General features: G+C 53.0%; 3 protein-coding genes across 5 annotated transcripts; 1 reads left to right on the top strand and 2 right to left on the bottom strand.

Moving 5' to 3' along the window:
* Nucleotides 1–4419: 4419 nt before the first annotated feature.
* On the bottom strand, nt 4420–19177 carry LOC147136014 (cGMP-dependent protein kinase 1-like). Of its 3 annotated transcripts, XM_086054568.1 has the most exons (21): nt 16980–19177; nt 15329–15568; nt 14156–14297; nt 12886–12952; nt 12667–12766; nt 11633–11746; nt 11447–11552; nt 11310–11373; nt 11105–11182; nt 10059–10153; nt 9919–9984; nt 9302–9376; nt 9142–9238; nt 8931–9070; nt 8316–8405; nt 8012–8153; nt 7771–7934; nt 7442–7564; nt 6738–6800; nt 6593–6659; nt 4420–4688 (listed from the first exon to the last, which is right to left on the bottom strand). In XM_086054568.1, the coding sequence occupies exons 1-21, from the start codon at nt 17095–17097 to the stop codon at nt 4590–4592; spliced, it is 2250 nt and encodes a 749-aa protein (XP_085910694.1). In that variant the 5' UTR covers nt 17098–19177; the 3' UTR covers nt 4420–4589. The 3 variants fall into 3 exon arrangements, with proteins under 3 accessions (XP_085910694.1, XP_085910696.1, XP_085910695.1); XM_086054570.1 differs by lacking the exon at nt 7442–7564 and having other exon boundaries at nt 7835–7934; XM_086054569.1 differs by lacking the exon at nt 15329–15568.
* On the top strand, nt 17289–19599 carry lage3 (L antigen family member 3). Its single transcript, XM_086054578.1, has 3 exons — nt 17289–17430; nt 18338–18469; nt 18549–19599. Exons 1-3 carry the CDS (start codon nt 17387–17389, stop codon nt 18736–18738), a joined length of 366 nt encoding a protein of 121 aa, XP_085910704.1. The 5' UTR covers nt 17289–17386; the 3' UTR covers nt 18739–19599.
* wdr45 (WD repeat domain 45) lies at nt 19320–25115 on the bottom strand. The gene is made up of 10 exons (XM_086054576.1): nt 24787–25115; nt 24281–24355; nt 24109–24213; nt 23821–23926; nt 22410–22504; nt 22234–22313; nt 21241–21449; nt 21032–21133; nt 20790–20935; nt 19320–20715 (listed from the first exon to the last, which is right to left on the bottom strand). The coding sequence occupies exons 1-10, from the start codon at nt 24833–24835 to the stop codon at nt 20606–20608; spliced, it is 1077 nt and encodes a 358-aa protein (XP_085910702.1). The 5' UTR covers nt 24836–25115; the 3' UTR covers nt 19320–20605.
* Nucleotides 25116–25308: the final 193 nt, after the last annotated feature.

Genomic DNA, 25308 nt, shown 5'->3' with positions numbered 1-25308 from the left:
CCTAACCCTAACCCTAACCCTAACCCTAACCCTAACCCTAACCCTAACCCTAACCCTAACCCTAACCCTAACCCTAACCCTAACCCTAACCCTAACCCTAACCCTAACCCTAACCCTAACCCTAACCCTAACCCTAACCCTAACCCTAACCCTAACCCTAACCCTAACCCTAACCCTAACCCTAACCCTAACCCTAACCCTAACCCTAACCCTAACCCTAACCCTAACCCTAACCCTAACCCTAACCCTAACCCTAACCCTAACCCTAACCCTAACCCTAACCCTAACCCTAACCCTAACCCTAACCCTAACCCTAACCCTAACCCTAACCCTAACCCTAACCCTAACCCTAACCCTAACCCTAACCCTAACCCTAACCCTAACCCTAACCCTAACCCTAACCCTAACCCTAACCCTAACCCTAACCCTAACCCTAACCCTAACCCTAACCCTAACCCTAACCCTAACCCTAACCCTAACCCTAACCCTAACCCTAACCCTAACCCTAACCCTAACCCTAACCCTAACCCTAACCCTAACCCTAACCCTAACCCTAACCCTAACCCTAACCCTAACCCTAACCCTAACCCTAACCCTAACCCTAACCCTAACCCTAACCCTAACCCTAACCCTAACCCTAACCCTAACCCTAACCCTAACCCTAACCCTAACCCTAACCCTAACCCTAACCCTAACCCTAACCCTAACCCTAACCCTAACCCTAACCCTAACCCTAACCCTAACCCTAACCCTAACCCTAACCCTAACCCTAACCCTAACCCTAACCCTAACCCTAACCCTAACCCTAACCCTAACCCTAACCCTAACCCTAACCCTAACCCTAACCCTAACCCTAACCCTAACCCTAACCCTAACCCTAACCCTAACCCTAACCCTAACCCTAACCCTAACCCTAACCCTAACCCTAACCCTAACCCTAACCCTAACCCTAACCCTAACCCTAACCCTAACCCTAACCCTAACCCTAACCCTAACCCTAACCCTAACCCTAACCCTAACCCTAACCCTAACCCTAACCCTAACCCTAACCCTAACCCTAACCCTAACCCTAACCCTAACCCTAACCCTAACCCTAACCCTAACCCTAACCCTAACCCTAACCCTAACCCTAACCCTAACCCTAACCCTAACCCTAACCCTAACCCTAACCCTAACCCTAACCCTAACCCTAACCCTAACCCTAACCCTAACCCTAACCCTAACCCTAACCCTAACCCTAACCCTAACCCTAACCCTAACCCTAACCCTAACCCTAACCCTAACCCTAACCCTAACCCTAACCCTAACCCTAACCCTAACCCTAACCCTAACCCTAACCCTAACCCTAACCCTAACCCTAACCCTAACCCTAACCCTAACCCTAACCCTAACCCTAACCCTAACCCTAACCCTAACCCTAACCCTAACCCTAACCCTAACCCTAACCCTAACCCTAACCCTAACCCTAACCCTAACCCTAACCCTAACCCTAACCCTAACCCTAACCCTAACCCTAACCCTAACCCTAACCCTAACCCTAACCCTAACCCTAACCCTAACCCTAACCCTAACCCTAACCCTAACCCTAACCCTAACCCTAACCCTAACCCTAACCCTAACCCTAACCCTAACCCTAACCCTAACCCTAACCCTAACCCTAACCCTAACCCTAACCCTAACCCTAACCCTAACCCTAACCCTAACCCTAACCCTAACCCTAACCCTAACCCTAACCCTAACCCTAACCCTAACCCTAACCCTAACCCTAACCCTAACCCTAACCCTAACCCTAACCCTAACCCTAACCCTAACCCTAACCCTAACCCTAACCCTAACCCTAACCCTAACCCTAACCCTAACCCTAACCCTAACCCTAACCCTAACCCTAACCCTAACCCTAACCCTAACCCTAACCCTAACCCTAACCCTAACCCTAACCCTAACCCTAACCCTAACCCTAACCCTAACCCTAACCCTAACCCTAACCCTAACCCTAACCCTAACCCTAACCCTAACCCTAACCCTAACCCTAACCCTAACCCTAACCCTAACCCTAACCCTAACCCTAACCCTAACCCTAACCCTAACCCTAACCCTAACCCTAACCCTAACCCTAACCCTAACCCTAACCCTAACCCTAACCCTAACCCTAACCCTAACCCTAACCCTAACCCTAACCCTAACCCTAACCCTAACCCTAACCCTAACCCTAACCCTAACCCTAACCCTAACCCTAACCCTAACCCTAACCCTAACCCTAACCCTAACCCTAACCCTAACCCTAACCCTAACCCTAACCCTAACCCTAACCCTAACCCTAACCCTAACCCTAACCCTAACCCTAACCCTAACCCTAACCCTAACCCTAACCCTAACCCTAACCCTAACCCTAACCCTAACCCTAACCCTAACCCTAACCCTAACCCTAACCCTAACCCTAACCCTAACCCTAACCCTAACCCTAACCCTAACCCTAACCCTAACCCTAACCCTAACCCTAACCCTAACCCTAACCCTAACCCTAACCCTAACCCTAACCCTAACCCTAACCCTAACCCTAACCCTAACCCTAACCCTAACCCTAACCCTAACCCTAACCCTAACCCTAACCCTAACCCTAACCCTAACCCTAACCCTAACCCTAACCCTAACCCTAACCCTAACCCTAACCCTAACCCTAACCCTAACCCTAACCCTAACCCTAACCCTAACCCTAACCCTAACCCTAACCCTAACCCTAACCCTAACCCTAACCCTAACCCTAACCCTAACCCTAACCCTAACCCTAACCCTAACCCTAACCCTAACCCTAACCCTAACCCTAACCCTAACCCTAACCCTAACCCTAACCCTAACCCTAACCCTAACCCTAACCCTAACCCTAACCCTAACCCTAACCCTAACCCTAACCCTAACCCTAACCCTAACCCTAACCCTAACCCTAACCCTAACCCTAACCCTAACCCTAACCCTAACCCTAACCCTAACCCTAACCCTAACCCTAACCCTAACCCTAACCCTAACCCTAACCCTAACCCTAACCCTAACCCTAACCCTAACCCTAACCCTAACCCTAACCCTAACCCTAACCCTAACCCTAACCCTAACCCTAACCCTAACCCTAACCCTAACCCTAACCCTAACCCTAACCCTAACCCTAACCCTAACCCTAACCCTAACCCTAACCCTAACCCTAACCCTAACCCTAACCCTAACCCTAACCCTAACCCTAACCCTAACCCTAACCCTAACCCTAACCCTAACCCTAACCCTAACCCTAACCCTAACCCTAACCCTAACCCTAACCCTAACCCTAACCCTAACCCTAACCCTAACCCTAACCCTAACCCTAACCCTAACCCTAACCCTAACCCTAACCCTAACCCTAACCCTAACCCTAACCCTAACCCTAACCCTAACCCTAACCCTAACCCTAACCCTAACCCTAACCCTAACCCTAACCCTAACCCTAACCCTAACCCTAACCCTAACCCTAACCCTAACCCTAACCCTAACCCTAACCCTAACCCTAACCCTAACCCTAACCCTAACCCTAACCCTAACCCTAACCCTAACCCTAACCCTAACCCTAACCCTAACCCTAACCCTAACCCTAACCCTAACCCTAACCCTAACCCTAACCCTAACCCTAACCCTAACCCTAACCCTAACCCTAACCCTAACCCCTAACCCCAACCCTAACCCTAACCCTAACCCTAACCCTAACCCTAACCCTAACCCTAACCCTAACCCTAACCCTAACCAGATTCATCTACTCGCTTTAATATGAACGAATACTTAGCAATATATCACTTGGAGTTATGACAATAAACTCTCTTACCTCCCATTCTAATAAAGTGGGTTGTCTGCTAAGATAACTCTGTTAGCAAGCCTTGTCAGCGCAGTCCAAACCAGATTTATTGCTCCATCCGTTAACAATTACTTGCCAATATGCCGCTCACAGTTAATACATTGACAAAAAAACCTGGCTTACCTCCCATTCTTGCTGGAGTTTTCTCAAACCGTTTTTATGTAGAAGGAGCCTGACTTCAATGTTCATCTCGTCACCAGCAAGTCAAAGTGGCGCTTTTCCGCGCTCAGCCGCCAGGGTTATAACACAGAAATGAAAGGGGTGCACATAAACTTGTACGTCTACAGCCAATCTGTGTAACCCTAACCCCGGGGTAAATTGACTAACAATAATGGATCTTGCTATCAATGCCAGCAGGCTACAGTGGCAGTCCAAACAATCACTGTCAATGCTCTTCCACTACATTGCAGAACATACAATAAAGTTGTGTATTCAACGGTTGCAATTTATAAGCAGAATAAAACGGTAGTATGCGGAACAATGGCTTTGTGTTTAGCTAAACAGAATTTCAAGATTTCATCTGATACACTTGCCGCTGGACAACATGATTGTAGTACATTTTATTGACCACCTGACAGCGCCAAAGAGTAGGTGAATCCTAATGAAATGGCAATACATGTGCCGGAACAGTTGACTGAAAGTCTGGATGCTTGCGGGGGGGGGTTGAGGTGGTTCGAGGGCGTCTTCCTCTCACAGTCACTACCGATTGTTTGCGGCATCAGAACTCCAGGTCCCAGCCTGACTCCTCATCAGGGGGCGGGCCCTCTTCGTCCAGCGGAAAGTCGTCAAAGTTGCTGTTATCCAGCGGGCCAGCCACCTGATGACAAAAGCGCACACATGCTTATGATGTTAACTCATTCAATGCCTTTTCACAGTCCAGCTATTCAATCCCAGGAATTTTCTTGTATTATTTCAAATATTGGGGTCTGAAAATGTCTGGTACTGAATTGAATGACAGTGCCCCACTAACACACGTGACTTCATCATGTCCAAAAGAGCGGTGTCTTTGATGGTGGTGCGTAAGGGAAACAACTTTGATGACGGTATGATTTGCATACGACTGAGGGCTTTCGAAAATGGATGGATGAGTGATGGCAATGTGAAGTCGAAAGGAGACCGTCCTCCGTCCATGACATGCTGTAAGTGGCAATGTGAATTCAAAGCGCCCTTGACAATCATGGCGGAGCTCCAATCGTGATGAGCTAAACGAAGCAGGGCTCCGCTTGTGTCTCCAGCAGAAGCGGGCGTGCCAAATCGAGCCTGGATTGGAGGCGTGCATCAGGTAAAAAAAACATCATGATGACAAACGAGGCCTCTGTTTGTGTGGAGGATTCCATTGGTTCATTCAACGTATCGTTGCCTCATAACACCGGAGACCTCGTGCCTCTTTGCAAGTGTTGTCGGCGTTTGGAGTCATCTTAAAGGGAAGGCTCAACCCAAACGGATTGTTTGCAAGAATCTGTTCTGTGCACGCCCGCTTGTAAGAAACGAGGCATCCTGATCAATATTGCCTTTGTTGAATAAGCCGCCCGTTTTAAGCCATCTCCGGGGGCGGCCATTTTGTCACTTCTGGCGACTGAAAATGACATCACAGATGCTCAGGGCTCAGGTGAAAAACGACCGATCACGGCTCAGCTTCAGAAAACCAGTCAGCCGTGATTGGTCGCCATCTGAGCCCTGAGCGGTTGTGATGTCATGCTCGGTCGACAGAAATGACAAAATGGACGCCCCCAGAGAGGGATGACAACAGGCGGATCAACTCTTATTCCACAAACGCAATACGCATCAAAATGCCGTGTTTAGACTAGTGGGCCTGCATAGAACACAAAGATGTTTGGGTTGGCTTCCCCTGAAGCTTCATTTGGCCATTTTGGGACATTCCGTCATAACACCTCAAAGCATTTCGAGATGCCGTCTGCTGCACTTGCCACTGTACAACAGGATCGAAGTACATTTTACTGACCGCTCGAGGAAGTGAATAACCGTGAAGCTTTGAACCATGTGTAAACCAGTTGGCTGCAAAGTCTCATGAAGCTTCATTTGGCCATCACTGCCTTTTAACTCGAACTTAAAAAAATAAATAAATAAATAAAAAAAAGACTACAAACCGTAACTGGGTAAGTGAGAAGGCCATCCCGTGACAACAGAGTCAACTTGACTCCTGGCCAAAAGATGGGCACAACTCAAGCCATCGTAATCATCCGAGCAGCGCGGCTGCTAACTTGGCTGGCGCTAGCATTGAAAATGGCAAGTTAACAATTGGAATCAGACACAAACTAAGTTCTTGCAATTCATGTTGCAGTCCTTCCAGTGCTCATTTTGACGCAAGAGGCCTTTGCGCTGGAAAAGCAATCGCAGTATGGGGTCATTTTGCCGTCTGCTTCGAAACCCTTTCCCGTTTGGGTTCGAGTGGTGGAATTTTGAGTCATGCGGAGGAAATGTGTGAGCAAATGGTTTTCTATTGGCCAAGTAGCCTTTGAGCTGTTGGCATGCAACAGCTCCCATATTGACATCGTTGAAGTAGTCTTGTGAGATCAATGACATCAAAAGCTGTTCTCAAGTCATTGCAAATATTTCGAATCGCAGCTGACGTCGCCCCCCCCCCCCCCCGCTGGACAGAAACCCACTTCCGGCCGCATGAAAGCAAGGCGCCTGGGATGGGGTGGTGAATTCAACACGCCTTGGATGGTGCACACGCCACGCGAGCCGGCCGCCACTCACCCTCGGCGTCAAGGGAGAGTCCATGGTTCCCCGGCGGAGGCCATCCCAGTTGAAGCCCTCAAACCACCTGAGTCCAGGAGCGAGAGGAGGATACGTTGCCGGAAAGAACCGTAAGAGCAACAAAAAGACCCGTCATCTTACTCACTTGTGCTTCTGGATGTCCTTGACGCCGTTCTTCTGGTTTCCGAGTCGTTCCGAAGGGTTGTCCCTGACACACGCACGCAGGCACGCGCACACTTTTACCAGCACCATGGCCACCATGTTGAGCATTTCACTTCAATTGAAAAGCATTCTCTATTTGCAGCGACACGTAACAAACAGTATCGGCCCAGTGCCTTCCCATTTCTTGTGCAATTCAGAGAGACCTTGTGGCAGTGACGTCATCACATGCGCAGCTTTTTCCAATGGCGCCACTCATGAACAAAGCCTCACGTCATTTGGGCGCAGATGGCAGGGTGAGACGCATCCTCCCCAGATTCATGTTGACTGCACCACACCCCCCAAAAAGCCGCAAAAATCCGGACACGTTGAGCACTTTTCATCCAGTTTGTCTGGTTGAAAATGTCAGACTTTTCTGCCTACAATCCCAGAATGGTGCGCACTGAGAATGTTGGTCGCTCAAAGGCATTTACCGTTAAGGAAATAGTGAGCTGAAAAACAGATGCTAGTTAGGCGCACGAGAGCCACATGTATCTGGGCGTGAGCGCGCGCGCCGCCATCTGCCGTGTGACCGTGCACGTTTTTAGAGCACTGCGCGATCGACCGCACGCAGCATCGTTTGTAATTTCGACTGTTGGCTAATGAAAAGTTTTCCGACTCTCGATCGGAATCTTTGCTGGGCCACACAACCTGCAGAGTCTCTTGATGAGGTTGGAGGCACTCTTGGTGATCTTTTTGGGGAATTCCACCATGTCGATGCCCCTCAAGATGATGTTGTAGGTCTTCATGGGGTCCGAGCCGGAAAACGGCGGACTGCGGCACCGGGCGGTGAACGGCGTGAGGAAGGCGACACGTTAAGCCACGCTCGTAAACACACCAACAGCAGCGACGGATGATGTTGCGCGCGCGAGCGAGCGAGCGAGCGATCGAGCGAGCGAGCGCCCGACCGAGCGAGCGAGCGAGCGCCCGCCCGACCGAGCGAGCGCCCGCCCGACCGAGCGAGCGCCCGCCCGACCGACCTTCCGCTGAGAAGCTCAAAGACCAGAATCCCAAGGGACCAGCAGTCGGCGGAGCTGTCGTGACCTTTGTTGAGGATGATCTCTGGCGCCACGTACTCTGGAGTCCCACAGAAGGTCCAGGTCTTCTTCCCCAGGCCCACCTTCTTAGCGAAGCCGAAATCCACCTGACGGCCAAAGAGGGCGTCAACCAGCACCCAGCCACGGCGCCGCCCCCTCGCTGACAAAGGCCTCGGAGACTCACCAGCTTGGCATAGCCCCTGTGGTCCAGGATGATATTCTCTGGCTTGAGGTCTCGGTAGATGATCCCCTTGCGGTGGAGTTCTGCCAGAGCCTCAATGACGCACGCCGCGTAGAATCGCGTGGTCCCGTCATCAAACGAGCCCCTGGCGGCACAAAAACCGGTGAGTCGATATTGTCGTTGACCTCCCTTACAAAGGAGGCGACGGGACGGTCCTTCGCAAGCCAAACAAAACGCAACAAGCTGGCGAGGTCCATGGCGGTCTTTCGCGGACCGTCACGTGACGGACTTTGACGGCGACACCCACCTGTCTCGCAAGAGCGTCCACAGCTCGCCGCCAAGACAAACCTCCAACAGCATGTACAAATATTTGGGGTCCCGGAAGGTCCGGTACAACCTGCGGCGGGCGAGTGACACATTTGCTGTCATCACAAGTCGGTGGTGGGAAGTAAGCGAGTGCAAAAAACGTCGCTCTTGTGCTTGAGTCCATTTTTCCAGTGTCTGCAGTTGTCGGTTTGGAGGGACTTTTGACCCGTAAAAAAAAAAAAAAAAAGAAATGACATGCTGCACATTCTACTCTTGACATTGTCAAAATAGGCTCATCCGTTCTCTCAACCTCCGCGGATGATGACGCAACGTGATGGAGAGAAGAGGTCCACTTTCTATTTTATTCCTAAAGATGTTATCTAATAGTGTGGCTGTATCAACTGCTATATTCTATTAGGTTTCACAAGTACCGGGAAAAGAATGTCGCCACGCACCGTGAACGGCCGGCAGGCAATTAGTTAGGTCCAGGCGTCAAATCTGCAATTCTCACCTGAGAGTCGACAGTACAGTATCTGAACTTCTACCTCGGGACAGCGAGCGAATCCTGCCGCGACAACCGCCGGACTACATGAGGACCACGTCGGGAGCCGGTGACCTGATGATGAAGGGACTGTGGACTTCCATCATGATGCGGCGCTCCGACAGAATGTGTTCCTGCTGCCTGGTGTCCAGGACGTGGCGCTTCTTCAGCACTTTGAGGGCGAACGAGCGCCCGGCGTCGCTCTTCAGCTGCACCTGAAGGCGTCACGGCCGCACGTCGTCAGCAGCCGGCCCGTCGGCGGGCCGCAAACGCCGGGCGCACCCACCAGCTCCACGCGGCTGAAGCCCCCCACGCCCAAGGTGCAGACCACGCGCAAGTCCTCCAGCGTCACGCCGGACCAGAAGTCGTCGTCCGCCGGACGCCTGCGCACACGGCGGTTCAACATGCCGGCCGCTAGCAAGTCAGCGACGTCCTCCGCCGCTCACTTGGCTTTGACCCGCTCGTCGCTGCCCTGCTTGTTGTCCACTTCCTCCAGGCCGCCGATCAGCTGCTTGAAGGACCTGCGGGACAGTGCGGCGTCAAACCAAGGCGCCTCGGAAAGCCGGGCCGCCTCCGGATGAGAGCGTTGACGTTTACGGAACACAGACGAAGCGGGAGAAGAGCTCGGTTTGGGGGGGGCTTGCTTTCTACCTTGCACATTCCACAGACAAAAGCAGGAGAGCCGCTTGAAATTGGGGCGCCTGCCGCACGTCAAGCGTATTGCGCGGCCAGCGGCTCTCCGGCGGGCCAGTGAAAGCTTCCAAACCGATTTGTCAACACACGCAAGCGCCTCGACAGCGTCCCACTCGGTGGCTCGGTGCATCGCTGAGGCTAAAAGGTCATTTGATATCGGCGGAACCAAATGAAGTGGATTCGCCTCTGTTGTTGCAGCGTTGCATAACTCGGGGCCGAGTATCAAGGGCTCCGAGAATAGCGCCGATATCCGAAGCCCCCCCGCCCACCCCGGATCCCGCCGTCTGGCCGCCGCGTAGCTCCGCCCCGGCTTGGAAGCACAGTCCCTTTGATGCAGCGCGAAGAGGACAAAGGTGACACGGCCACTCACTCTCTGTCCACCACCAGGCAGGTGACGGCGCCCTCCGCCGTCACGCTGGCCGTGCGCACGTCCTCCCTGCGGGACAGCAAAAGGCGGCGCGTTGGAAGGCGGGAGAGCACTGGCGGCCTCGCTGCCGCGGCGCGTTTCACCCTTTCAGCGCCTGCTCGCCAAACCAGTCGCCTTTGGACAGCGTCTTCACCGGCACCTGCTCGCCACTGGAGGCGCTCTGCTGCCACACGCTCACCTGCACACCCGGATCGGAAGAGTCGGCTTTGTGAAAAACATTCATTCATTCATTCATTCATTCATTATCCATAGCGCTTCTCCTCACAAGGGTCGCGGGCGTGCTGGAGCCTATCCCAGCTGTCTTTGGGCAGTAGGCGGCTTTGTGAAAAACACCTCCGCGGAAATTAAAGGCGCGTCGGAAGGGAGGCGGCGTTCGCCAGCCAACCGCACACTCCGACGAGTCGTGCTCATTCCCGCCGCGGGTGACAAATGCCGTCAGGGAAGCCAAATGGATGAGCCGAGGCCGCGAGTCGCAACCGAAACTGAGCTAAGGCGCGTTCTTGTAGTTGAAGTTGGCCAAATCTCACGCCACACCGGTTGGGTTGGGAATCACTCGTCTGAGCCGGCAACTGGGAGAAAAAAACCGCAGTATGTGGACTTAGTGTGCCTTTGGACTTTTCTGGCTTCCGATTCACGTTGTTTGGTTTTGCTCATTTTCATTCTCCCCAAAATGCTTTCTTTGACTTGACTCTTTCGTGGTTTAAGCATTGTCTTTTGCAATGGCAAGAAATGAAATCATGGGAAATGGAAGGAAACATTTGTCAGGTACAAGATCTTGTGGAATTCAATCTCGACTTCAAAATGAATTAAAAAGAAATAAATGAATAAATAAATAAAGCAGCCTCTGCCGTCGGCCGCCGTCATGCTCGTCTTGTTTGACTTCCTCATCACGCCACGCTCGCCGTCTGGATCGTTTCTCTTCACTGGGCGATTGTGAGTAGACAATAGGACTGATTTCGGTCGGTTAGCATTTTTTGAACCGCCGCTTTGATTTTGGATTGATAAGCAAAATGTTGTTGTTATTCAAGCCTTCATTTTGGTGAGCTGTAATCGCCTGGCCGCGCGCGTCCGCACGGCCACGGCGCAGACGGGAAGCGGGCGGGCGGGCGGGCGGGGGGGCGGCGCTCACCTGACCCTCGCTGATGATGAAGAAGGTGTCTCCCGTGGCCCCCTGCCGGATGATGCAGTCGCCGTTGCTGTAATGAGTCTGACGCACACGACGGCGGTCCACAGTCCCTTGGTTATCAGGTGACGGCAAGCGGAGTCGCTCTCGCTTTGGCCGCCGACATGTCAGGTCAGGCGGGGCGGGCGGGGCGGGGCGGGGCGGGACTCACCTCCTCCAGAATGTCGGCCAGCTTGCTGAGGACGTCCTCCGGAAGGCCCTGGAAGGACGGGACGCTGGTGGCAGGCGGGGAGGCGTGGCCCGGCGTCAATCCGGCGTCATGCCGTGACATCGCGGCATCGAGGTTACCTTCGCAGGAAGTCCGTGTACTGGGACAGTTTGATGAGGCCGGTCCTCATCATGATGGTCTGAAAGCCTTGACGGTCGATGGCCCACAACTTGATGTCGGTCAGCGCTGCACGCGCGCACACACGCGCGCAGGTTCCGGAGGTTGATGTCTGGAGTGCAAGTTTTGGGAGGCGCGCGCATGCGTACCCGTCACCGTGGCCGTGCGCGTGCAGTTGTACAAGATGGCGAGCTCGCCGAAGACTTTTCCGGGGTGGATGGTGCACAGCTTTTTTCCTTCTTTGCTGACTTCCACCATGCCCTCTGATGACACAAATGGAAAAGGGTGGGCGTGACTTTGGGCTTTCCCTTGTCGGGGGCGGCAACTCGCGCGCTTTGTCTGGCACTCGCGCGCTTTGCCTGGCACTCGCGCGCTTTGCCTGGCACTCGCACGCTTTGTCTGGCACTCGCACGCTTTGTCTGGCACTCGCGCGCTTTGCCTGGCACTCGCACGCTTTGCCTGGCACTCGCACGCTTTGTCTGGCACTCGCGCGCTTTGCCTGGCACTCGCACGCTTTGCCTGGCACTCGCACGCTTTGCCTGGCACTCGCACGCTTTGTCTGGCATTCGCACGCTTTGCCTGGCACTCGCACGCTTTGCCTGGCACGCTTTTTACGCCAGACACCAGCCACCCGCTACTACCCCAGCTCGGGACCGCCAGTGGCTTCATTTTGGAGGCCAATCGTTATCCCACGATCATTTGATAACACAAAGTTGACAGGTGCATGTCCTCCCCCTCGGCCGAGGTCCACCATGTTGGACTTGAACCGTCCGAGTGTCAGGCACTTGCCGACTGTGTCCAAATTCAGGGCGGCAGAGCGCTCGTCTCCTGACCCCAGAGGTTGGGGGTTCCATCGCCTGCCCCCGTGACCACGTCCAAGTGTCCCCGTGACCACGTCCAAGTGTCCCCGTGACCACGTCCAAGTGTCCCCACTTGTGCCTCGTACGCGGAAAAGCGCTGCACAAGTGAAAGCCCGAGCCCAATGCAACACACGCTCTTTTTCGACGCCGCTTTTATTCTACTGGGACTCGTTAGCGAATCGCGTGGCAGTCCGTTCGGCAAAGTCCCGCCCCCGCCCGGCACTAGCCGGCTGCCGATCAGTCGTTAGCAAAGGGTCACCGGCGAGTGACAGACATTGATGTGCATTTACATTTGCACGTTGTGAGCTTGAGGCGGCACTAACCCTCGAGAACGTAGACGCTGGACCCGTCGTCGCCCTCCTGGATGACGCGGCACCCTTTGTCCAGGCTGGTGGGCCGCATGCAGTCCAGGATGGTGAGGATCTGGAATGGCCGCGGCCAAAACGTGTCGGTCAGAGCCGGGGCCGCGTCAGAGCCGGGGCCGCGTCAGAGCCGGGGCCGCGTCAGAGCCGGGGCCGCGCCGGCGCCGGCGCGATTCTCACCTGTGCCTGTTCCAAGTGCTTCATGAAGTCGTTGTCCATCAGTGCTCTCTGGATCAACTCGCTGGACCTGCATGCAAACACGCAAACACGCTCTGGCTCCAATGGGGGCGTTTGCGGGTGGGGTTCTCTGCGGCTGCCTTGGAAGTACCCCCACCAACACCCCCACCCTCCCGTCCGCTAGATACTGAGTTGGCCATTTCTTAAAAATCCCGAGACCGCGGAACCTTGGTTTTCATACGGTTCGGTTTCCCACACATTTTGGGTGTAAATTTTGTCCAGGTTTTTGTACGGAAAAAGGCCATCATTGGAAACGTCGGACGTTGTGTAGAAAGGGTTTAGTCGAGTAGCAAGGCGTACTTAAACGTCAGGGCCACATCGGCGTAACACCCTGTTGCGTGCGGCCGCTAAATAAGCCGCCGTGGGGCCAAGCGTCCAGCCGCGATCCCGAGCGCTTCTCCTCACGAGGGGCGAGGGCGTGCCGGAGCCTCTCCCAGCTGACCTTGGGACCTTGAGAGGCGGGCGTGGTACCGGCTCAAGCGGTTGGCTGGCAAAACAATGCGCGGTCCGATTGTTATTATCCTGGCGTCGTTTTATTTTGGAGGCCAGACTTTTGGCAGGATGTTACGCCAGCGTGGCTCCAACTCGTCCGCGTGTCGCCCAGCAGACCGGGAGGCGGCTCATTGCCTCCAGTTGTTCATACGAGTAAAAGTTGCCTTTGGCCAATAAGCCTCGCGTCTCTAGAAACCTTTTTTCACAGCGCAAAAGGAAGTTCTAAACGGCAGACCAAACAATACGGTTCAAGAAAGTCCTCGTAGCACGCGACGAAAACGCTGCCCTGGCTCCCCTTTTCGCCATCTCTCGTTCACCCTCATCAAAGAGTCTTCAAAGTCAGGTTGGACGTGCACCGATCTAGTTTCTTGTCACCGTTTTCGGAATGCGAGACGATAGGTATTCCTGGGGTACTTTCTGAATAGTTTGGGGCGGCTGGCTCAGATAAATTGAGCCCTTGACTTCCCACAGGAAGACTTGCTTTGGTTTGGATTTGAGTGGATTTGAGACTTTGTGGAAGGGAACGGTCCCCAAAACCAAGATTCTACTGCTAAGTCGGAGCGTAGGGAAGGCTTCGGAGTCATGCGCTCACGCCATACTCCCTAGATGGGGATTTTTTTTTCCAGGAACATCTAGGTCCACTGTATGAAAACCCTGACGGAGCGCAGTGATTCGTGAAGGTGGCAACCGGTTGCCAACACAGCCTGGGCGTGGCTCTCACTCTTTGCTCTTGCAGTAGCTGGTGAGCGTGACGTCCGTGAGCCGGGCGGGATCCAAAGCGCTGGGTTCCGCCGAGATGGCCTGTCTCTTGGTACGCTGAGGCTCGTCCAGCGACGCCGCCACCGCCGTTGCTGGAGCACCGCCTGCGAGAGCCCAAAAAATCCCAACGTTAGTCCGAGTGGACCTGCGCGCCTCGGCTCTCCGGCGGAACCTTTTATGAGCCGGCCGGCCGGCCGGCGCTTGGGTGGAACTCTGCAGCCCGACTACAAACTAAGAGTGTCGGTCGGACGGTTCTCCCTTGCTCGCTAAGTCCGTCCCTTGCTTTGTTCTTTGGCATCTTTGACACTTTCTTATGCCGCGTATAAGTGGGTGAGCGACTTAGAAAAGAGCGAGGCCTCGCGGCTGAGAATTTGGAAGCAGCCGCAGAGAGAAAGGAAGCAGGAAGTGAAATATAAGCCAGCTGACGGGACAACACCTGGACAAGACACGAATGGCGGAGGGAGCTGATTGGAAGGCACCAGGGTATCGGTGGAAAAACGAAAGAGCTCACCAACAGGACCAGAACCACAAGACCAGGAGACGTGGCATGACAGCGGAAGCAAATGCAAATCAAAAGCAAAACCCACATGGTGACAACTGGTCCGTCCGCGTCTTGGCGTGTTGCTTGGTCCGTTCACTTTAGACTGTTTGGAGTCATGGATGTTCTGGATGTGAGCATGTTTCAATGCGGACTTACGTCCTGGTGGTTTGCAGAGTTGGGTGCGTTGCGTGAACCTTTCTTGCCGGTCCGTCCTCCGCCCGCGACCTGGGTACCCTTGCGTCCTCGTCCCCCCGTCCTTATTCAGAAAATGATCATCCTCCGACCCCGTCCGTACTCATCCTTTTAAAGCGCTTCCGTCCTTACGTTCGCCCCGCCCACCCACAGCATGAGGGACGATGAGTTCAATTAAAATCCAATTCAATTAAATGATTAAATTCAATAATTGAATTCAATTAAATGGATTAAAATCCACCTCCGCCCTTGCTTAGTCCGTCCCTTTTTTAAAACTTGGCATCCCCCTGTCCTCTGTCCCAAAAATGGACGTCCGTTCTGGACGGAGGGACGGACCGATCCACCCCCGGGACGGAATGACCAGATCTGGTGGTTTGCCTGAATTCTTGGGGGCATTCGCACCTGCGTCGGGCGCCTCGGCGGCAGCGTCGTCGGCGCCCGGCGCCGAGCCGCGATGACGGTCCAGCTTGGCCCGCAGACGTCCAATCAGGAGCTCTTTGGCGTCCAGTTCCGACTCCAGCTGGTCAATCAGCGCGTCTCGCTCCGTCAGCTCCTCAATCTTCAGCTGCAGCGCCAGCTGCAGGTCACGCAGCATGCCGCCGCCGCCTCTGTTTGCCGCCGCCATCAGCGAGTGGACGCACACTGCAAGACACTCGCGTGCAGTCAGACGTGCCCGGCCGGGCAAGTCAAAATGGCCCACAGCGGCATTAGTAAAGTTGACTTTTGGAAAGTAACAAATTGCAAAAGTGTTGTTGTTGTCCTGAAATGCAGTCCAAAAGTACCTGGACAAGATCCCTCAAATGCAAAGTGGTGACATATGCATTCATTTTCATTTTTTTTATTTGTAACCCTACCCAAAGGTAATTGCTGAAAAACTCATTTAGTGTATATATATATATATATATATTGTTGTTTATTTTATTTGACCGTTTTGTGCTGATGCCAAAGAATTGTTTTGGTGCCACGGAGGTACCTTGAAGTGAGCATGGGTCCCCAAAGTGGTGCCTGCGTTGCCCAAGTCTGAGCTCCCGCCTCGCTCCTCCCTTTTGGATGGAATCTCTGGTGCGAGGTGCCCGCATGGAAAGAGGGCAGCGAGGAAGTTGCAACTAGACAAATTCTATGAGCCCCATCTCTCTTTCCTCTACTCCCAACCGGCCACACCTTTGTAAGCCATGTGGGCGAAACACTTTTTATTTTATTTTTTTTTCTATTTATTTATTTTTTTAACCACCTTTGCTCTTGTTTTGTTTGTCAGGAAACTAAGAACCTGTGTTTTTGTTTCATCGGTATTTGGGTTAGCACTGTTACTTTCCCAGTTTGAAAATGTTTCCTCTTGTTTGTTATTTTGGCCTTGGTTCATCCTGAAGTCTTTTATTTAGTTACAGTACGTGTTGACGATAACTCTAAAATGTTGTAAATAAATCACTATCACGTGCAAACTTAACGTTTTTCATGTTTACGTCCTGGACACAGGGGCGGGCCCAGTGCACGCCCAGGCGCACCCAGATTGACAGACTGCCCATCCAATGAAATTCATGAAAAAAATATATACTTTTACATTTTGTGTAAATTATTTTTGAAATTGTGTTTTTTTTTTTTTATATATATTATTGAATATTAAGAATGGCATAATTGTGGTTGTCTAAGGAAGATCTGAACTTCATATTATTCAGTCGCTCATTTTATTTGAATATACGATGTGTCGGGATAGGAGGATTGTGCTCGGTGAGAGAAATATTCAGGCCCACCATGATTTTTCCAGGCCCGCCCATTAGCCACGTCTGGCTCCGCCCCTGCCCGGACATAGGCTACGTGGGGCATAGCTCAATTATTAAAAAAAAAAAAAAGTAAGGATTGAATATTGATATTTATCTGCTTCCTTATCATTGTGAGACGACATTAACATGTTTTCACACTTTTACATAGAAGAACGTATGACGAAAGTAGAGAACACGAGTACGCCGCCAGTGGGGCACGCAAAGTGCATCCTATGTGTTGGTTGGTTGGTTGTTTGACTTTGAAAAACGAAGTAACCAACGTCTGCCTGCCTTACCCTCTCTTGTGACTTGAGCAGATGAAGTTGTGAAAGGAAATTCTGTCGGCGCTTCCTCGGATGAGCTGCTCGCTCGCACGTTGACGAACACCACACGGCCACACGTGCACGCGCACATCTGTTTTTGACAGCGCCTCCTCAGAAAGAAAAAAAAAAGTCAAGAATCTGCTACAAATGTGGGGGCTGATGAACCTGAAGCGCGGCGAGTTCAACTTTTAATTCATAATTTTACGCAAACACATAAGTCGTGTATGTATAAACAGTCTCACAATCGCGAAAAGAAAAAGAAATCAATTCCTCCCAATGAGATTTGTGCGCTGTCTTTGCCGCTTGGGGGCAGCCGCGCGCACGCGAAGGCGGTGCTCAAATTCCTCGGAGGAAGAAGAAGCCCTCGAAAGGCAAGCAACATGGCGGCGCCCGAAAGCGACGAGCAAGTGAGCAAACTGGAGTTGTATCCGTCCATCCATTAGCCAAGCCGCTTATTCTTTGATTTCAATGTTCTCAATGATATCGAAACGACGAACGTTTTTTATTTGTAGTTTCTGTTCAAATACGCGAGACTGTTAGTTAGCAATAAAGTCGATCAAATGGAGTAATGATCTGACAACGTCCCGTCGTTCGTATGAGAGCAAACATTTCGACCAGGGATCTTCATTCCTGTTCCTCGAGGGCCCGTATCCTACCTGTTTTTCCATCTCTCCCTGCTGCAACACACCGGATTCAAATGATCAGATAATCAGCAAGGTCTGCAGAAACTGGATAACGATTCTGATCATTTGAATGACGTGTGTGTTGCAGCGGGCAGGAATGGAAAACAGGCAGGACGCAGACCCTCGAGGAACAGGATGGGAGACCCCTGATTTAGATGAAAAATGCTGGGCGAATGGTGTCTTGCTGCACTTTTTGGACGTCGCCTTGGCAACAAAGATGGAAATGATCATCTGCTCGGGGAAGTTGGCGAATAAGATTCTATCAGAGGTGGCAAAAATACACGCGTTCTGTATTTGTTTAGAAGTACAGATAATGGGGTTTTAAAAACAAAAAAGACTGGCCGACGCAAAAGTGCTCATTCAACACCTGCAGTAAGTAACAACCCCAACGGAAAGAAAAGAGTGACTGTGTCTCTTTTGTGTCCCGTCGCCATCCGCTGAGGTTGAAAAGGTGTTGAAAGCAGACACATCTGTTTTTACAGATGTCAGACCAAAAATCAGATTCAGGCCTGACAATCGTACCTAAGCAGAGTAACAAAGTATTTGTGGCGAGATTCCACGTGTACCCGAGCTCCTCCGAGCGGTCGCCGGTGGTGCGAGAGGCATAACGCCGGGTCGCGCAAGTTTCCTTGACGCTCCCTCCTCCAGTTCCCTGGACGTTCCCTTCCCGTCGGCGCGGCAGGCCGCCGTGGCTCTGCGCTCGCTGAGTCCCGACCGCGAGCCCCGACGAGGAGGCGGCGCCCGCAAGAGACTGACGCTCGCCGGAAGCGTGCTCAACGTGTGAGCAGCCTTCGCCTCGGCCGCGTCGCCCCCGTCGCCGGCCGCCGATGACCCCTTTGCGTTTTGTGACCCTTTTCAGGAAGTGGCGAGCCGACCAAGCTCGCGTCCTGCGCGTTTCCGTCAACTCCTTCCTGGAGCACCTCGGCCTCGTCTTGGAGACCATGCGCATCTTTCCCGCCGACGACCTCCGCGAGGATGCTCGCGCGGTTCTTGGTGGTCAGCCTTCCATCGGCACTCGAGAGCCCGCCTTTGTTCCAAACTCCGTTTGAAGTCAACAAAATCGCTTTTTCTTGAACAATCACTTCACACGGCGGCAGCTTGAGGTTTTGGAATTGTGCTTTGTTTTGTTTTTTTTCATGCATTTGAGTGGCATTGGCCGGCGATGCTCTGTCCACGGCGGCCATAACTGACCGTGATGCCTTGGCAAGTGGGCAAGGAGAGCCAGCCAGCCAGCCAGCCAGCCAGCCAGCCAGCCAACCAACCAACCAGCCTAGTCAGCGTGCGCAATGAGTGCCGCAGGCCGCTAGGCGCAGCCAGATGCTCCCACGGAGGCCAAGTGAATGCAGTTCTGTATGTCACTCACTAGGCCACACCCCTTCAAGCTCCTTGACATTCTTTTCCGTGACGTTTTCACCCGATGACGCATTGCGCTTTTTCTTGCGTGTGCTTTTTGGGGAGACTGCCAGGGATGCCATCGGGTTTATATCGCGCTTTTCTGGACAATCGGACACTTAAAGCGCTCACAATGGCTACATTATTCACGCGCTCACGTAGTGACACTCTGGTGATGGTAAACTTTGTATGTAGCCACAGCTGCCATACAATGTTGGTTCGAATCATGTAAGAGTCCTAGGCCCAAGTAGCATTGTATTTATACACCACGACAAAGGAGAAAGTCAAAGTGGGAAATTTGAATGATTTCAGCACTTCAAAACAGGGGTGTTACCGGGAAGGGGGGGGGGGGTGTTGCGGTGCCCACCCACGGACACGCTCTGCCCACCCAAAGAAAACCGGATGTAATTCTGATGGCAGTCTGGGCACCGCGTATGTATGGTTGCGTTCTAAGCTTTAACCTTTCTTTGTGTTGTTACATCCTCTTTCACCTTAAAATAAAAGCATTGTCACCTGCATGTCCACACTGTTCGGTTATGGATGTCTTCCAAGTCAAATCAAATCAACTCAACTTTTGTTTAGCCCAAATCACAGCAACAGTTGTCTCAATTAAGGAGAAAACAAAGCACATTTTAAGGTGCAGTAGCCCTACGCAGGACTTTGACCTACTTGAGCATTGGAGCACTTTTTTGCCCTCCCAGGTAAGACTAATGCCCGCCCACACCTGGCATCCCGGTAACACCACTGCTTCAACATGAACAGTGAAAGCAAATGAGAATAGGATGGGACGTTGCCGTTGCGCAAGCCCAAGCACGTGAACATCTTTCGGATGATCGATAATTCGGTTTTTTTTTCGCCCAGCCCCCAAAAAAGGGAAGTGTCTGCAAAGTGGTTGAGTGGGATCAAAGTCGCTTGCGTTTTGCAGAAGACTCCTTTCGGAATTGTTTTGCCATTGCGGCGGCGTTGAGAAAGTGGATGTCAAAAATGGGGACGCTCGGGCACCTCGCAAACCGCACCGGTGCCGCAAACGGAATTCTTAGTGACTTTGAAAACTTGAAATCTCCTTTCATTGCTTGGCAAGGTTGCGCTCGAGACGAGCATCCTGCCTCGCGGCTGTGAACCAGAGCTGGGAAATGCTCCGTTTGCTCGTGCTCCGTGCTGATTGTGCTTTTCTGCCTTGTCTTCATGTTTGCATCCTCGTCTTACGTCGCACTCTCTTCGCGCGTGCAATAAAATGATTTGAAAAGGGACATTTTGCCAGTTAGTTTTCTTTGGATCCAATTTTTGCGTCTCATCTATTCCGTTATGTTACAACTAGCGCGTTCCTTTGTTCAAATTGTCAAGAACTGCAAATGCAATCACAGGGGGGCGCCGTGGCCGCTTTGCCAAGTCGGCGAGGAGAAAAGGCCGCGTGCGCGGGGGGCTGTGACACGCGCCGCCGCCGCCGCCGCCATGACGACTGAGCACCCAGTCCTGCCGTTTCTTGCGCGTCCCCTGGCGCCCTTCCTCCTTTTGCGGTCGCCCTCAAAAGTCGTCGTCATCGCAAATGTCCAAGTAGACGTCGAAGGCTTCTCGGTTGCAGTTTCCGTCTGGCGTGAAGACGTACTTGTGGAAGGTGCCGTCCACGCAGATGGCTGCGGGAGGGACGACAACAAAGGTTAGCATGGCCGTCGGCCTCGGCGACGAGGAACGAGCGGCGCCTCCCGACCGATGACGGAATTGACGTTCTTGGACGTGTTCTTCCCGAAGGCGCAGATGCAGGCGCACTCGGCGGGTACGGTGAAGCTGGCCAGCGACCACTGGCTGTCCACGTACTGACCGATCACGGGGCCCACCTTGCCCACGCGGGCCAACCTGACACACACACACACACACACACACACAGAAAGGCGAGTGGGCTCAAGGTCGCTTGAGGGTAGATGAGGGCGCGGTCTGGCGCGGCGGTCTTACGCGGAGCGGCGGTTGAGTTTGGTGTCTTTCAGGGCAAAGATATGCACCGTCCCTTTGTCGCTGGAGGCGCACAAGAAGGACGAGTCGTGACTGAAGTTGAGGCTGCGCGCAGGAAGGGGACAGCGAGAAAGTTGACGAGGCATGGACGAGACCAGCAGACAGGAAGTTGGTAGAAAGCAGGAAGTCGAGCAGACGGCGGGCGCTCTTACCAGTAGAGCGTGGCGGGGTCGGTGCCTCGCCGCAGCTCCACCAGTTTGTCGCGGCTGCTGGTGTCGAAGAGGCGTATGAGCGTCCCCTTGCGGGAGGCCGAGGCGGCCACGCTGCCCGGCTGGTTGAGCGCCACGCAGGCGATCTCGCTCTGGTGCGCGTTGATGGTGAACGGCGCCGACGACGTCCCGGGTTTGCTGTTGGACACGTCCTGGAGGGCCGGACCGCGCCGCGGCTCGGGTAAGGCTCCTTACCCGAGCCGCGGCGCAGCTTGACAAAAGAGCTGAGTCGCGATCGCCGGCTACCTGAGCGACCGCGATGTCGTTTTCGGTCGACGGCAAGTGGCAAAATGGCCGCCGCCCTGACGTGGACGACAATGGCTGCGTTTTGCTGCTTAACTCATACGCCACAAAGGCAATCTGCATCACAGTGCCGTGTTTGACTAGTGAAGGCGCACAGAGCACGTGATTGGAAAGACGTTTTGGGGCTTGACTTCCCCTTTGACATGGTGAAAAGGAGTGGGAGGAATATTTACTTATATATTTACTTTGCAAGTCAATTTATAGCCTGCTTGCGCTCCTAAAACCTCAGCTTAGGGGGCACTCTACTCCTGGTCAAGCAAAAAGGGAAAAAACGCTGAATCCGGAGCCCCGGCTTGACCCGGCGCTCATTTGGCGGGCCAAATCCTGCAAGCGGTCACAAAGGCGTCACGACTGAGAGCGCCACGGGAGCAGGCTCCCATTTCCTTCATATCTGATATCAAACAAGCTTGGCGCTGTTGCTCTTTTGGTTTTGTTTTTAAAGGCCTTCACTTGCATCCCCTTCGACAATGATTTTTTTTTCTTTTTCTTCTTCTTCTTTCCCGATACCCTCTACATTTTTTCTCTCCGAAAGGGTTATAGCGAGTGCCACGGGGAGGGATGAACTGAACGGCGCGGCGCGGCGCGGCGCAAGCAGGACGTTTTCGGCGACAGGACGTGGAAAGATCTACTCACCACCAGCTGCAAACTTCCACATTTGTGTCCCGGGAAGACCAGCAGCTGCTTGTCCAGACTCGGACACAAGTCGCACAGACCTGCGGCCGGGAAACAAACGGTAGAAAATGAGCGAGGCGCGGGGGAGTGCGGCCGGCGCGCAGGACGAGCGCGCGCTCGCTCGCTCGCTCGCTCGCCTTTGGGGTTGTCGCGTGTGTCGAACTCAAAGAGCTTGAGCGGCTTGTTGGGAAAGCTGTAGACGTAGATCCTGTTCTTCAACACCATGACGATCCTGCAAGGAGGCAGCCCGCACATGAAGCTTCGGCAGCCGTCGGGCGGGCGCCATCGCGAGCGACACTAAGCCGCGCCTCAGAACAGACGGCCGCTGAAGGGCGCATTTGCTAAGGCCGGCGGCGGAAATCAAACAAATACGGCCGCAAGGTCGCGGGAAAGGCGATTGCAGAAAGTGCCAAGCGTCACCGGCGCCGAGAGTGCGTCGTCTCCCCGCAGGGCAAACGGCGGCAAAGGCGCGCGTTGACGTCCAGGCTTGGCGCCGGGTCACGAAAGCACTTAGCCAATGTGGCTAACCTGAAGAAAAACCTGCGGCTAGCTAGCCACAGCATAGCATTTAAGAGACGCTATTTATTTGTCTGCCGGACGCTTCACTTTCGCATTTCGCTTGATTTTTTTGTGTGGCCTCTCTCCGCAAAATCTGTATTTGACAACAACGATGGGAGAAAGTATGCCAGAATAATGCCATTCGTTGAGATAGCTTGGGGAAAATTATTCTCCGGGATAAATGTTGTTCAAGGGGAAGTCGACCCAAACGGACTTTTTCCCAGAGTCTTCTATGCAGGCCCGCGAGTTGAAACGGGGCATTGTGATTCATAGTGCCTTTGTGGGATAGGAGAAATCCACGCGGTTTTAGCCATCTCACCGGGTGGCCATTTTGTTGTCACTGTTGTCGACTGAAGATGACATCACAGTCGCTCGGGGCTCAGGTAAGGACCAATCACAGCTCGCCTGTTTTCTGACGCTGGAACACGATTGGTCGTTAGCCGAGCCCTGAGCAACCGCGATGCCGCTTTCAGTCGACGGGCACGACAAAATGGCCGCCCACCGAGATGGACAAAAACAGGTAGGTTTTGCTGCCAAACTCATATTCCACCGACACAATATTCATAAGAACGCCTTGTTTCAACTTGTGGGCCTGCATAGAACAGAACATATTCTGGAGAATAAAATAAATGTTTGGGTTGACTTCCCCGTTAAGGAGGGTTCGTTCTGGTCTACTCACGTTACTCATTTGTATTCAGTAAACATACTACTTTGCATTTCGGTGCCACTTCACAGTGAGGAGAACATTTCGGAACTCAAATGATTTTCTTGGGGGATGTCTGCTTTGGCTAATGAAAGGACATCATCCACCTTTTTCAAAAAGCTTTTCAATAAAAGTTTGATTTTTATCTGACTTAACCTCTTGATTGCTTAACACATCACACCCGATTTAGTTTTTTGTCGTTGGTTTTTTCATGCTTTAACCTGGGACGGCAATGTCAGCTGTTGCATTTGAACTCTTCTCGTCCCTTTTGGCGAGCGGCCACTCACTTGTCGTGTCGCATTCGGACCGCCAGCACCGGCTTGGTGAAGGTGAACTCCAGCACCAGCTTGTCTTTAGCGTCCCGACACTCGCGCGCGTCATCCCAGATCAGCACTGAAAAGTCACACCGGTGCGGCGGCGTCATCATCATCATCGTCGTCGTCGTCGTCGTCGTTATCATCGTCATCATCGACATCATCGACATCATCGTTATCGTTATCATCGTTATCATCATCCTCATCCTCATCCTCATCACAGTCACCGTCACCTGATGGCGGAGGATTCAATTCACCCACCGGAAATATCCGAGAACTTGGGACTGACTCCGCCCCCGACCACGGCCAGCAGGTTGGAGCGATGCAGCATGGAGCACGACGCCACGCTGCCCACCTGCTCATGATCTGCAAAGCAGACGCCAGGCTACGTTAGCGGGCCAACGTGGGCGCCCGTAGGCGGCCAGACGCTCACCCAGGTGGCCTTTCTCCATCAACGGCTCCACGTTGTAAATGCGCACGCCCGACTCCATGGCGCAGCAGAAACAACCTGAAACAAAAGCAATAACTTTTGTTCCACACCATCCCTTTTCCTCTGCTGCGCATATCCGGACTCCAGCCCTGCATTTTCAGCCTCGCTTCCCCTGTTCGGGGCTGCCTGTTCACACGCTAAATTGTCCGTAGGTGGGAAGGGTTGTCTGTGGCTGGCGACCAGTTCCGGGCGTACCCTGCCTTTTGCCCAAGGGCAGCCAGGATAGGCTCCGGAAGCTGGAGAAGCGGTGCGGTGGATGGACGGACAAGCGGGGGGAGACGGACCCCATGGCAAAGAACATTTTTGCACCGATATGTCAAATAAGGCCGGTCGTACGTCAATCCGCTCATCTTTGAAAAGCACAATCTCGTTCCAAAACATGAAACTTTGACGTTCAGACTGATGCGTTGGCGTCATGAGGTGTGCAAGTGAAGCAACGTCTTCCTTACTGTGGTCCTGGTTGAACTGCAGACTGATGACTCCTCTGCGCTGGGCCATGTCGCAACGCTTCACTCGCCACCGGCTTGTCTGGAGCGCAAAACAGAAGCTAGGCTCAAGTGAGCTGCTACCGCTACCAGACGAAAGAAAGAAAGAGAGCTCAAGTGAGCTCAAGTGAGCTGCTTCAAGGCGTCTGCTCTTGTCCTTCGCGACAGTTGCGAGGTGGAAAGCCCGCAAAGCCGACGTGAAAGCAGCCAACAGACAACAAGAAAGATGTCGCAACGCGAAGGGTTGTTATGTTGAAGGCGTGTGACGTCACGGCGCTGGACTTCCGCTTTGGTGACGTTTCCCGAATCCTTTTCCGACATCATTTTTACAGAAGCGGGAAAACTGGCCACTGCGCCTAAAGTGTACACTTGTGCTGACAGATTCTTATTAACTGGTCAACATGTGGAATTCTAATAGCGTGCTCTGCGCGCGCGCACACGCAGGATGAACGCGAGGAGGCGCTCTTTCATAATGCTTCAACGGAT

The sequence above is a fragment of the Filicampus tigris genome, chromosome 15, assembly GCF_054856515.1.
Source record: "Filicampus tigris isolate MCC_2025a chromosome 15, RoL_Ftig_1.0, whole genome shotgun sequence".
NCBI lineage: Eukaryota > Metazoa > Chordata > Actinopteri > Syngnathiformes > Syngnathidae > Filicampus > Filicampus tigris.
Note: the sequence above shows the minus strand (reverse complement) of the source record. Positions and strands in the feature narration are given on the sequence as shown.